At 38.1% G+C, this 15109-nt stretch overlaps 1 protein-coding gene across 1 annotated transcript in view; it reads right to left on the bottom strand.

Annotated features, from left to right (window-relative positions):
* The window catches only part of acaca (acetyl-CoA carboxylase alpha), a 53011-nt gene that overhangs the window by 1831 nt on the left and 36071 nt on the right, over nucleotides 1-15109 (bottom strand). Inside the window, 15 exon segments of the mRNA XM_042724983.1 lie at nucleotides 170-306; nucleotides 1508-1678; nucleotides 1866-2020; nucleotides 3112-3224; nucleotides 3773-3950; nucleotides 4034-4169; nucleotides 4252-4348; nucleotides 6236-6332; nucleotides 6958-7078; nucleotides 7147-7290; nucleotides 11373-11483; nucleotides 12165-12285; nucleotides 12544-12641; nucleotides 12741-13010; nucleotides 13332-13478. Coding sequence (XP_042580917.1) covers nucleotides 170-306; nucleotides 1508-1678; nucleotides 1866-2020; nucleotides 3112-3224; nucleotides 3773-3950; nucleotides 4034-4169; nucleotides 4252-4348; nucleotides 6236-6332; nucleotides 6958-7078; nucleotides 7147-7290; nucleotides 11373-11483; nucleotides 12165-12285; nucleotides 12544-12641; nucleotides 12741-13010; nucleotides 13332-13478 — 2096 coding nt within the window.

Below are 15109 nucleotides of genomic sequence, written 5' to 3'. Positions count from 1 at the left end.
TTAACGCTAGCCAAAGGATGCCAGAAAAAAAAAAATGGATGCTGCATTAATAAAACACGTTAAACTGAAAAAAGTTAATCCCACAATTAACATGTTAATTTTGACAGCCATAATATAAACTATAATTGTAAGTGCATATATGTTTTTAAGGCTGGTGTCTAGATGTTACCTTCGGATCTGTTTGAGGATGTGATCCCTGCGGATATATTTGATATTCTCATCGATGAGAGATCTGGCACCCTCTTCTTCTGCCAGCTGCCTCTCCAACCACTCCACAACATCCTCATTGCTGTCCCACAGATAAGCCTGGGAGAGACAAACAAAAAGAATAATACATAAAGTGTTTAATAAATTGTGTTTGTTTGAAAAGTTCTGCCAAATGGAGTTTGTTTGAATGTTTCTGCTTTAAAAACTTTATGACAATGTTTATTTTTGGATATTCATTTAGGCTTAGACTGATAACATGAGGCTGATCTGAAACAAAGCTGGACTTGTGCTTGTGAAGATTTGTCGAGGCGTTAATGGGCGTCCGTGCTTCTAAAAAACGCAAGCACTTGTAGTCGGCAAGAACATTTAATGCCCCATATTAATCATTTTTAATCCGTTTGCTTTTAATTAAGAAACAGCGTGTTGCTCTGCTATCTGCGCGTGGCAGGGTGGAGATTAATTGTAGCTTAAGATAGCTCTCTCTGATTAGGGTAATGTATTAGTGGTCCAGACACCGTCTTCTGCAGATCCTTTAACCTGCCCTGGGGGCTTGGCTCTGCTCCAGGACCTGGTGTGGCGAGCTCGGGAACGTTCATCCACTGTCATCACTTCTAAATATCATATATTTTCTGGTCCACACACCACTTCAGGAAAAGGAAGGCTTTCTACGTTTTTTTTACAGGTTCTCCATACTCAGGTCAGTTTTCCAAACTCTTCATACAGTTCTCCTAACCAACTTTCAGCTTGGCACAGGCACGCCAGTACATTTTACATGTACAATGCACTAAAACTACCAAAAAAAAAAAAAAAAAAAAAAACTTCATACGTCTCAAATAAAAATAATGCCAACCACTAATTACACTTTATCACTCTTAAAACAACAACTTTAAACACTAAGAGCAGAAGCATTAAACATATGCATACATATCTAAATTTGTTATGTTACATGGTCCACTTTTAAATTACAGTACAAAATTATTCCTAACTTGTCGTGTTTTGTATAGATGGTAATGAAATTGAATGACTAACACTGATATATTGACATTTGATAATATTTCATGTTTTTGATTAAGTATTTAATTCAATCTGGTATTACTATAGAAATGTATTAAAATGGTGTCTTATATATGTTTTTTTTACTACCGTATGTTAAGTTTTAAACTCAAGTTTAACAGTTTTGATATATATACACACACACACACGCAAATGTTTACTCACTTGTACTGTCCTATTTGTAAAAGACCTTTATTGGTGATCTGGAGAAAATATATTTTTTATTCAAAAGTTTTTGGTAACATACTTTCACAGCTCCCTCTGCTTCCACGAACCAGCGGCGGAGCATGGCCTGAACCTGGCCGTCTGTCAGCTCACTGTTAGCACACTGGATCTTCCTCTTAACAGTGTCCTCCAGCAATAACCGCCGCAAGCGCCAGTAGAAGAAGAGTCGAGATGTCTGCCACTCCAGGACATCCTGAACACACACACATACAAGTCCAGATTCATTTATGGCATAGTTCATTGATTCACGTCTTTTCATTTGAGCTTCTGATTCTTTAACTATGGAGAAATATGAATACAGAAGTACCATCAAAAAGCAACAACTGTGGGTAAAAGCCGAGCATACTGTACTAATGCTACTATAAGAGTTGAGTACTGACAGTGATGACTCCTTTTTCCTGCATACGGCCCGGTGTGTCATGAAGGTCGGCAAACTGCACGGCTACTTGATGATATATTGGCAGCAGGAACTCTTCTCTCTCTTTCAGTTTACTCTCCAGCTCTTTACGCTCAGACACACTCAACTCTGGGGTGCCTGAAAACACACACAAACACAGAGAATGGACAAATGCAACTGTACCAAAATGTACCAAATGTACCGAAAAAGTAACTTAGAAACATTCAGCCATTTTACTGTGGCTTGAATTAATTAATAAAATTATATTAATTAATTCATTAAATTAACAGGCATTGAATTTCTGTTTCGTTAAATAGCTTGAAATGTAAATTGGTATATTTTTGGATGAGGTGGCATTAACAAAAAGAAAAGCAAAGCAAGCAGTGCAGCTTTTTAACTAAAAATAAAACTATTAATATTATTTTCATTAACTGAAATAAAATAAAATATAAATATTAGATAAAATGCTTATAAACTTACATTTTTATGAAAATTAAATGTTGTCCTACATTTAATAATAATAATAATAATAGTAATAATAATAATAATAATAATAATAACAACAATAACAATAATACAAAAATACTGAAACTTAATTCAAACGAAAAAGTATAAAAAAACAGCTATTCAAAATATAAACATACTATAATAATGTATAAACAATACTATAACAACACTGGGAGGCATGTTATTCCATTTTGATGAACAATTTAGTATATCACCTACTAGCAAACAGTGTAAAAGAAATGTGCATTAAAAAAGAGAGTCAATTTTGATTTCATGCTTGCTAAAGCAAATGAACACAATTCTGCGATTTTGGCATCCATGTGTTGGTCCCTCATTCTGTACATGAAAATCACCAAGAATCACACCACTAGAGTGCTGCCAACCGAGGAGATCTGCAGGATCTCACATCAGCCCGTGGCTGTTCGAAAGAGATTGATCCCATCAGAGCCAATCATTCAGCGTGGCCGCCTGCAACACTACAGGCCACTCTGGTGGCACGGTCCTTTTTAGTGACTGCTGAGGGGGTAATCGATCGAAGGAGGTACAGAACAGCAACGGCGTCTGATTGATCTTAGACTCCTGTGATTGACACGTCTCCTCAGGGAGAAGAGAAAGGGTCGACACAATCAGCAGAACGCAGCGATGAGGTGCTTTAATATAACACTCATACACGCCCCATAAAACAAGATTTCAAGGGAGAGACAGCATTGTGAGAAACTTACCCAGTCTTTCTGCAAGCCCCATGTATACAGGGTCCACCCGTCTCATGGTCTTCACCAGGTCTTTTTTACGGAACTTGATCTCCACTGTGCCTTCAGGCTCCAGCACGCCACCACTGCAGAATGCACACAATGATCAATCAATTTATTCAAATAGGTTATTAAAATGAATTTGTTTGAAACAAATTCAATGATTTTCTTCCATCATTACTCAAAATTGCTTGCTTGAAAGGTCTGACCGCTTAATTTTTTTATTCATTTAATTTTTTGGTGTTTTATTTATTCATTTTCTGTTTTAATGTACTGTTAATACGCTGTTATATAAAATAAAAAAAAATGCACAATGATTAAACAATAACAAAACAAAACTATACAAAACAAAACACAACCAAACAACAAAAGGAAACAAAACAGAACCAAACAAAACTAAATAAAACCAAAACCATCAAAAACAACCAAACAAAACAAACATACCAAAAATAAACACAATCAATGCAGTGTTAATACACGGTTTCATTTACATAACATTAAAAAAAAAACAAGATGCAAGGCACAATGACAAAAAACAAAGCAAAAGCAAAAACAAAAAACAAAAGCTAAACAAAACCAAAACCAAAAAACAACCCAAACCAAATTGAAAAAATGAAACTAAACTAGTTCTTACCGGCTGTCCTTATCCGCATACATCTCCATGTGGCGAGGGTTGATGGTGGGGTCTATGACGACCCATGATCCTCCCCTGAGCTCTGCTTGTGGAGGGATGTACACCAGCACTGACTGTCTGTATTCTCTCAGCCCGTCCACTATATACGCCCCAAACTTCAGCACCTGGTCATACATGTCTGAAGACAGGAGAGCATGTGTGTTAGCAGAGATCATCATAGCTCACTAAAGCGCATCCTACTTCATTTCCTGTATCACTGACCTTTCATCCCTCCAGAGAAGCCCCTCCAGTTGGCAAACACCATGAGAGGAAGCCCCTCCCTGTTGAAGTCTTTAATGGCCTGTGCTGTCTTAAAAGCAGAGTCTGGGAACCACACTTGCCCTGCTTGTTGGATGATCTACCAGAAAAAGTACAGAACAGTGGTCACCTTCCTGAAAAACATCAAGTGGCAGGGTGTGTAAGTGTTTCCAAGTGGTCACCTTGGCTTCAGAGTCCAAATTCGCTGGGTCTGCTGGGATAGACAGCTCCACTGATCGGGTTTCCACTGCAACTACTCCAGTCGGGATCCCGCCCAACTTCAAATGACAAGTCAAAATGTTTGTTACACAGGGACAGACTGAACAAATGCTCAAAAAAAAAAAAACAAAAAACCTTTTCTAAAAGGTGTTATCATACTGAGTCAATTATGATATTTCCAACTGTACAGCTGAAACTAGGTTGAGGGATAAAAGAAAAATTAATCACAGCATTCTTAAACACGTTTAATCTAATATAGATACATATTTGATGCAATATTCATTTACACACACACACACATTATAAGGTTATAATTTCCTTATTGTCACACATTTAAGGTCTTTTTTATTATTTTATTGTTTGAATGTGTAAATTAAAATGTAAAATATAGAGCAAATTAAAATAAATAGCAAAATTAGGCTTTATCATGCAGACAAATACTCTAAAAGGTAAATAAAACTGACACATTCATTGTCAATCTGTATTTTGGCAGACAACTAAAAGGGTATTGAGTAGAAGACTGATGTGAAACTAATGTTCCTCACAGGAGCATTCAAAGTGCATTTATCAGAGCAGGACCTTTCCAACTGACAAACGCTGCCCTTTAGGAACTGAGGTCAGAGGTCAACACAAGTTCACTGATGAGAGTAAAGGCTCAGATTGTGTGGTTAATCATTAGAAAAACAAGTATTTGCGAATATACGCCATTGCATGTGCAACCAAAAAAAAAAAAAATAAAAAATAACATGCACACTTCTCTAGAAAACCTATTTTAAAGGGGTCATATAATTCGATTTCAAGTTTTCCTTTCTCTTTGGAGTGTTACAAGCTGTTCATGAATAGATAAGATCCCTAAAGTTGCAAAGACTAAAGTCTCAAACCCAAAGAGATATTCTTTATAAAAGTTAAGACTCATCCACGCTCTCCTAAAACGCCTCGTTTAAACACGCCCCCACATGTCTATGTCATGATGTGGGAAAATTTGCATAACGCCACCCAAATGTTCACGCAAAGAAAGAAGACGTAACTTTATTGTTGCTGCCACCGCAGCCACCATGTTGTGAAGAGGCTGTGTGTTTTGTTGCGAAAGCGAAAATACTTTGTTTGCCCTTCCAAAAGAGGACACAACTAGAAATCAGTGGTTAAGTTGTATTTACAACACTGTTCCAGAACAGTTCAACACAAATATTCAGATGTGTGCAGCACATTTTATGGAGGACTGTTGCTGGCGCTTCTGATTCAGTCTATAAATATGTTTACATATTGAAAGCATTTGCCACTGATGATTCAAACGTGAGTTTTGAGCAGTGTAGAGTAGAGCTTGTTGTTTGTCTTTTCTCCGAACACAAATGCAGGCATGGTTTCATGTTTACGCGGCGTGATGCAACGCAATGCGTAAAAAGACAGTATAAGTCATTATAATCCGTAATTATGTCCCCACTGGATGCAACAATGCCTCGTTTATAATGGGTTTGAATGTTTTTGTCTTGTCGCACCAGTGTTCTGACCGGGACACAGCATCACAGTATGGTAAGGGGTGTAACATTTCTGTTACACGCTTGAGGCATTCGGCCAATCACAACACACTGGATAGCTGGCCAATCAGAGCACACCTCGCTTTTGAGACCGATGAGCTTTGTAAAAATTGACGTGTATTTTAGAAAGGCGGGGCATAGAGGAGAAACAATAATGTACAGTATGTGGAAAATCATGTTTTAAACCACATAAACAGATTTCATCACACCAAATACACAAAATAATATTCTTTTTAGCAACATCATATGACCCCTTTAAAAATGCTTAGTGCTGAGAGCTCTACAGCAGCATAATTTGTTTGCTTTAGAAAAGACATCAGACCAAAATGGCATCTACTGACATTGATGAAGTTTAAGAACTTGCCTAAGAGTCCAAATACTTTTTGGGGCCAAAGTATTCATTGGTGCTTACCTGGCCCGTCCTACGATTACACTCTGTGCCCACGGCTGCATGATCTCCAGAAAAGAGCCATGGTCAAAGAACCCGCTCACCCACGCACCCTTAGTGTCTGTATGGAAGGAGAGACCATCAGAGCTGCATTAGTACCCTATCTTCATCAGAGATATGCCGAGCTTAACCGAGGAGAAGCACATGCTTGCTGCAGGAAGAGGTTACCATTCAATTACACTGAGACCTGTCTCTGCACTGAGACAAAGATTTTTCTCCCTGCCACCAGCTCTCGATATCTCCCCACCTCACTGTGGCAATTACAGTGATGTGTAATCTGTCTCGCCAATAAAAAACACTCCATATATCCTAGAGTGTCTTATCTCTGAGTGGAGAGACCTAGTGCTGTGCCTCAAACATAAACCCTCAGACCACACTCATCCATTACTGGACACTTACATCTAATAACACATTCCTCAGCACAATTAATAAACAAAACACAAAATATCACTGCAGGAGTCCTCAACAAATTGACAAGTTGAGCTCTTTTGAGAGCATAATGTCACTGATACAGGAAAAAAAAAAGTTTTTTCTCCCTTGTTTTTTTAAAAAACAAGAATTATTACTACAGAAAGTCACTTACAAAAGGTAGTACATATAAGAGGGTCCACAATATAAATCATGCGACAGATGCTATCAATAGCGCTAAACATGTAATGAGGTCTAAGGTTGCAGCATCTACTCACTCTGACTGGGACGTCCCGCTAACATCCAGCGTGGGTCATAAGGTGCCTTGGTAGGAACAAACTCCACTGGCCGATCGATGGGATCTTTAGCACTGATCATTGGCACAGGACTCATCTTATTCTGAAGGTGAACAGCACTGTTAGACTCAAAATCACATTCTCCGGGTTACATTTCAGTGTTCTGCATACCTTCGGCATGTAAGACAGCCAGAGCAGTAACGTAAACACTCCCTCAAAATCATCGCACACAGTGGTGTGTGTGACTCCATTATTGTGCATGATCTGTACTCCACCCAGCTGGTTATTGGAGGTGTACACTTCGCGACCCAGAACCTGTGAGGAAAGAGCAAAGGTCTGAATGAAAAAGTTTTGTTCACAAGTCACAAAGCTGCAACACTGAGTACTTCTGAAGAAAAACTTGCAGCAGGATTGCATAAAGTACATTTGTGAGATACATCACATTAAATATCTGAAACATACTCAAGAGTTTTAAGGCATTTAGTGTGAAGATATCCTTAAGAACATATTAAACTTTGGTTGCAGAATTTTGAAATGTTCTGTACATTAGTTAAAGGGGTCATGAACTGAGAAATCAAACTGCCCTTGATCTTTTGACATATAGAAGGTCATTGTACTAAACATCCTGTAAGTTTCAGAACTCAAAACTTTCTCATTAGTCTAAAAACAGCTTATATTAAAGCAAATCTGCCAAAACGACAGGTTGTGGAATGTGCCACTTTATGACGTAATAATAATAACCTCGCAGAAGATCAACGGCCACTTCTACATCACTGCCCGTTTAGCCCCGCCCACCAATTCGCAAATATAGTGTAAATAGCGAGAGAGGCAAACGTTTTTATTAAGTGGTCACTATTGCTTTGTCTGATATATAATTTGATACAGGCCCGTAGCCAGCTATGAGGTCACCGAGGTCCAGACCTCATTAAATTTATCATGTTCAAAAATAAGAAAATTTATCTGAATGACTAATTTGCTGTTAAACTCCTCAACTGTATTATACATGTCATGCAGACATTCATATAAGACAGTTTGCACAAATTTTTAGAGTCCGTGGTATGAAAATGATCACTGCAAGATGCTGCTGGAGTGAACGAGTTGTGAGTGAGGGCGTGGGCAGAGCCTCTGTGTTGCCAGATCCAGCTATTATAAGCGTTTGTGGCTACTGCGCTACCCCTGGTGTCAAGTTGCCCGCAGGTCAAGCATTGCAATGATGCTCAAAGTCTAAAGAACTTTAGCTTTGACCTTTATGACCGTCCGAACAATGACATATAATTGATTGTGCCACCTTGAAAACAGACTGAAATCAGACTTTTGGGTGATTATTGGACAAAATAAGCTACAATGTAGACCAGACTTTATGCTGATTAACAGTTATGTCACTAACTCTTCTTCTTACTTGAGGAAGTAACACAGAACTAGGAAGCATGGAGCGTGTATTGTGTGTTATGGCAATGTCAGTGCTAGTGGAGGTCCTGGGGCTGTGGATCAATACCATAACACAGGCAGTCAGCCCAGTGCTGGAGGCTGAGGAGACTGTGTTCTCCACCCAATGCTGTCAATGACCTGGGAAGAATGACGGGGTCACTGAGTGGTCAGTGGGGAAGAGTAAGGGGTTATGCCTCCAGGACTACATCGATACTCAGATTTTGCCTTCCTTTCTTTATTCAAACACTGATTAAAGAATCACATACAATGATTTCAATAGATTGATGTGATTTTTTTTGTGGTGTTGCAGACCATACACAGTCTAAATACTGTAAAGAATTTCTGTTTGCTTGAACTCCTTGACAACTTCTGGTTCAACCAATTCTATGAGTTTGAAATGAAACCAACTGTTGAGCTGAACAATGGCATATGGCAGTGGTGTCAAATCCTGTTCCTGGAGGGTCACGGTCCTGCTTAGTTTAGCTACAATCTCAGATAAACAAACCTGAACCACCTAATCAAAATCTTCAGGATTACAGCCAACTTCTAGGGAATATGTGACATCCTTTGAATATAGGAAGAGTGTGTAGGAAAAAGTTTTGAAAATGGTCCTTGTTTTTGCAATTTTGTTTGGTGCCACTGATGGTGCAGACATTCACTACTCAGCTCCTATAAATTCTGATTGCCCAACAAGAAAACTGAGTATGCGATTTCAAAAGTAAACTTTTTGACACAACTGGCTATTACTTACCTCTTCCAGAAAAGCCAACACCAACATAACACTCAAGCTCACTAAATTTATGGCTATATACCAGAGTCTTGAATTTCGTTTCTTGTTCTTAAGACCTCTTGAGACCACATGTACATGGTTTTGGGACATGGTCATTACTCTTGGAGAGCTTTCACACTAGGTACATTTTCTGCAATGAGTGTGATCTGAATCAGACTGCAATTGCTCCTTGTACCCCTCACACTTCACTGGTTAGGTTTTAGACTCGCTTGACTTTATCAAACCCCAGTGCATTAAGCATTCATCTGGCTATTTTATCTTGGGATGTAACAATCATTACAGGCTAGCATTATAGAGAACATAACGTTGGCCAATGTATTTTTGAATCAACTACTTAAACTTAAGTTTTCTGTCAGGGTCAGTCTTGGTTTGGACCTGAGGTGCAAGAGGTCTGGTTCTGGTATGTACAGTATCTGGGCTGCAGGGAATATAGATTTGGTCTGGACCTTGACTATAGCTCCAGTTTTTATGTGTCTGGTATATCCCTTTTGTTCCAGTGGTTAATGAAAGACTAAACTCTCCCATATCACAGTAATACAATCACAGTTTTGACCATCCACACACACACACACACAAAAAAACACTCTAAACTCTGAGACTGACACCTTTGTAACAGTCATAATCACTTACAGACCTGACGTGTTCTGAGACCTGTGCAGTAATGCTTATTATGGGTATTTGTAAATGAGCCGATCATGGTTCAGCTCTAATTAACACAGTAATGGGACTGTAAAGAACATTTTCATATGGAGATAGATGGGGTGTTCCTGTAGTTCCAGAGAGGACAAACAGATACTGGCTGTGACACATGACAGTGACTGAAATATCTGAATACCTTTTTCTGTCCACACCGGACATTTTAAGAACAATTAAAGGATATTGTTCTGAATAAGAACTGTTTCTTGGTTCCCAATCCTAATCTAGACTGCTGCAGAGAGTGATGGGAGAAAGGCAGAGTGAGACAGGGATATCTGTAGCAGTAGAAATGCTCATTCTGTTCTCAGAGGAATGATATGGGTGCCCCTCCCCGGTCTCTGCCCCAGGCATCAGCCTATTTCTATGCAAATAACAACTTCACGCTTCTCTTTCTATTATTCCTGCAGGAGCTGCAGCATCATGATGGGAGACAGAGAGAGAGAGACGCGGGGGTGGGGGGGATGTCACTGAGGGGTGAATTATAAACCTACAGAAACACACTTTTTTTTTTCTATTTTGGCAGATGATTTTCCATTGACTTCTATTGTCTTTTTACTGAGATATCGGTTTTAATACCATCCCTCAGTTTTTAGCAAATAATTTTTTATTTAATTTCTGTTCCCAATGAAGCACATGTGGTGCCTTTGCTTCCTTTTTTATGCTTGAACATCACAAGATCCCAACTGGTTAAAAAATTACATAGTAACTGCCTGGAAAAATTTTGTACATACAAATTTTTAGTTATACTTTATTTTACAGCATGCGTACTTATAGTGTTATTACCCTAGAAAGTACCGGGTAGTATAAGGTAACTACATGGTTTAAGTTTCGGTTTAGGGTTAGGTTCACGCATAGTATGTAGTTATTACTCAGTTATTGTAATTTTTACTTTAGGAGTACGTAGTATGGACACATGGAACAGGACTGTAAAAAGTGCTACTAATTTTTGTCCTTTTGTTTTTTAATGAAATAAAGTCATATGGGTTTGGAATGATATGAGGGGTGAATAAATGATGAGAGAATTTATAATTTTTGGGTGGGCTGTTCCTTTAACACGTGCTTGAATGCACTGCCAATCACATCCAACCGCTGTCACCAGTAAAATAAAGAAACTGGCTGATTCATAAAAGTTATATTTTAATGCAGTTGTGGTAATTGCATGAATTAGGGATTCATTTATTTGGGTCATAGTTGAGTGCACACAAGGCTTTTGGAGTTCACGCTAACCTGTCACAATTCCTGCCTCGGACCAATCAAATTACTTCAAGCAATTAAAAGAGAGGCCAATTAAAATGCCCTTATCAGCAGAGTGAATAGGTAATTTATGCACAAATGCCATCTTTCATAGCAGCAACTAAACAACAGAGAAGACCTTTGAAAACATACAGATCATACTAGGCAAATTATAAAACTGCTTTGAGAAAGCACAGTTGGCTTATGGATTCTAAAACTAGAAAAGATGTAAATGGGTGCAGCTGCTGACCTTATTGAGAGCTCCAGCTCCAGTGAGGATTATGTGAGAGTTCTCCACCTGTATGGTTCTTTGGCCCAGTCTCACCAGATATGCTCCAATTCCAATGGCTCTGCATGTTACCTGAGGACCAGCAAACACAGCATTCAGAAACACTATAACATCTACACTACTGCACAAAAGTTTGGGTAAGAATATATATATATATTTTTTTTTTTTATTAAATTTTTTTTTTTTTTTTTTTTTAAGTTTTTTATGCTCACCGCAGCTGCATTTATTTAGACCAAAAACAGTAACACCAGTAATATTGTGAAATATTATTACAATTTAGAACTAATATTTTTTCTTATATTTTAAAATGTAATTTATTTCTGTGATGCCAAAGCTGAATTTTCAGCAGCCATTACTGTCACATGATGCTTTAGAAATCATTCAGATATGCTGATTTGGTGCTGAAGAAACATTTCTTAATATTAAGAATGTTTGAAAACAGTTGATACCTTGTGGTACATTTTCTTAGGATTCTTTTATCAATTAACAGCATTTATTTAAAAGAAAAATATTTTGTAACATTGTAAATGCCTAACTGTCACTTTTGATCAATTTAGTGCTACCTTGCAGGAACAAAAATATTAATTTCTTAAAAAAAAAAAAAAAAAAAAAAAATCTTGCTGACCTTAATCTTATCCTAGGTACCGTAAATGTATTGCTTTTGAGCTTTTGTGAATAGTGGAACTTTTCCAAATGTTTTGCCAGATCTTCGCCACAGTTTTTAACAAGTGTGTGTGTGTTCTGCTAGCGTACCAGGTTCATGGTGATGATATCCTCATACGCCAGTGAAGATTCACCCGCGATCATGCCAGAACCTCTCAGGTTCTCCACACCCAACCCCTCCTCTTTACCAATGATATCAGTGATCTTATACCTGCAAAGACACAAATTAGAGGAGAATTTACATTCGAATAGAACAACAAAAAATTACCCTAATCAATGAAAAAAATTTAATAAAAATCCTGACAATCTTTTGAAATAAAACTTCAATGTACAATTTGAACCTTCAGAACTCAAAACCTCCTTCCAGTCCAACTATTCACTGAAATTATGCAGCAAAGACCACTCTTATGCTACACATAAAAGCATTAACAATAAAACAAATCTGTGTATGGTATAATATGTAACTCACCTGGATTCACCCTCATCTTCCACATGTTCACAGTGGACTGAGTTCAGAGCAGACACCTTCTTATAGTCCTGAGGTGTGAGGTACAGGTACTTAAAGCCCTACCATTTAACAGGAAAACACTGTGAATACCACACAATTCCTGAAGAGAAACACTACATCAATGATCACTGATCCCTTCCCCTGGAGCCACTCCAAACCTTGTACGGGTCTGCTGGATCCTGCCAGGCCACATGGAACATGTGTCTGATTTCCTCTGCCAGGCCAATCCGGGCTCCGCTGTTGGCAGCAATATAGATTCGTGGGATACCGCTTTCCCGCGCCATCTCTGAAGCCTGCTGGAACAGCACATCCTCCTGCGGCCCGAAGGAGCCAATCTTATGTGTGATGTCATTGCTGATCACAATAATCTCACGGCCGGCCGGGTACTCAGGGGTTCGGAGAGTCATCCGCCATGCTACCATGCCAATCTAGGGAATCATGGAATCATAAGTTAATTTTCTATCCACAATAAATGTGTGATAACTAAATAAATGCTTGTGGATCCTTACAAACCAACATTTAAGAAGCAAAGGGGCCCCCTACAGTGTACAAAGTTTACTGCATGTGATCATTTGTTGAAAATGAGCAAGACATGCCACATATTAAGTTTGAGTTGCATAGTTTTCCTGTTTAAGTCAAGTCTCCTTTATAACTATAGCGTTTCATTGTTGATTCAGTTCAGTTTAAGATAATGCATTTTTACAAAACATAAGTTTTAGCCAATATCATTAACATGGTGCAATCTAAACCTCATTTCCTCCAGGTAGACGGTTCATCTGCACCAGCTGACCCTGAGAATCCAGGACCAGCTCTGTGAAGGTCAGCAATTCCGATGGAAGAGGACACTTGGGTAAGTTGGCGTGTGCGTCCATGGACTGCCATAGCTTCCTCAGAGCCTAGAGGAAAATGGACACCATATGAGAAATATTTATCTTCATATATTTCCAGTGCTCTTGTTTAAAAAAATGAATGAACAAAGACTCGATAATCAACTTTGTGTATAAAAATATACAATACTGTTCAAAAGTTTGGGGTCTGTAAGATTTTTATGTTTTTCGAAAAGTCTCTTATGCTCACCATCATTGCATTCAACTGATCAAAAACACAGTAATTTAAGTCACATTTTTTATCATTATCGATTTTGAAAACAGTTGTGTTGCTTAATATTTTTCTGGAAAACCATGATGAATATGTATGGATGAATAGAACGTTCAAGAACATAAAACAGAAATGTCTTTACTAGAGATGCACCTATTGCAATTTTTTTATTTGGCCGATTCCGATTCCCGATTTTTTGGAAGTGTGACCTGCCGATACCGATTTTTGCTGATTACGATTTTCTTTCTAAGAACTGTAATTGACAGCATATACAAACAAAAATCTATGCAAATTTCAATGCAAAATTATTTACATAATAAAAGAAATTATTAAACATTACAATTCCCCCAATCTGGACTAAGTTACAGATTTTCTCTCACTTAAACAACTCTCAAAATAAAGTGCTCTGTGACTGGAAAGGGGAAGAAATAGTTCACTTAAAATGAGTTGCTGAATGTAACAACACAGATGCCATTTCCCACCATGTTTAAAAATGGTAATTTTTTTCCCCTAACCTTATTAAATGTGGCATCTTTCACATCAAATTCTTACTTTGTTTCGATTAATTAAGTTAGAATAATTAGAAACTGTAGAGTTGTTACCATTCAAATGAAATTAGTATTAACAAACTCTTATCTTTCCACTGCAGAGGAAACAGAAGCTGCATCTGAAGTGGTGTTATTATGTGTTTTTACAGAGAGTTTTTGGAGAATGTGGTGTGACAAATGCATTTACACTGCTAAATTTCAAATGCATGAATAGTTTTTATAAGCTTAACGTTTTACATATTTTTTAAACATACAAAAAAAGTTTTAAAAAAATGCAAAAATACTTTTAAATATGACTAAACCACCAGTAGGTGGCAGCAAATGTCTGTTTTAATGAATGAGGGTGCGTCTCAATCAGCTCCCTTGTTCAGTAGTCAGGGCACTGATCAGGGAGTCAGCCATTTTAAGGGATGTCTCAATCGCGAAATCCTTCCAGTGCAATGGAACGTTCGCTCCCTGAAAAATCCCACAATGCGCGGGCAAAAACTAGGGAGCATCGGAGCTCACTATGCTCCCTTACCGGCAATAACTGCACATTTCTGAAGCGTAAAACATAAATAACACAAACTTACTCGATAAATATAATGACACGCTATAGAAGATTTGAAAAGACAAACCGTTTTTTTCAACATAATTTGCATATTACTCGTATAGAAACGCACATCGCTAGACAGGTAATGAATAAATCACTCAGGCTGTGCACGCCTCATCTGGCACGACATAAATACATTATCAGTAGCCATTTACACTGAATGCAATTAAAATTAGAATCATTCTCATGCGAAACGATGTCTACACGCGACTGTGAGTGTACGCGTGGCTGTGACGTCATTGCCGGCGCCGCTGGTAATAAAAGGATTGTCTCAGAATTGGCAAGACAT

The sequence above is a fragment of the Cyprinus carpio genome, chromosome B5 (assembly GCF_018340385.1).
Source record: "Cyprinus carpio isolate SPL01 chromosome B5, ASM1834038v1, whole genome shotgun sequence".
In the NCBI taxonomy this organism is placed as follows: Eukaryota; Metazoa; Chordata; class Actinopteri; order Cypriniformes; family Cyprinidae; genus Cyprinus; species Cyprinus carpio.
This window is presented reverse-complemented; position numbering and strand designations above follow the sequence as displayed.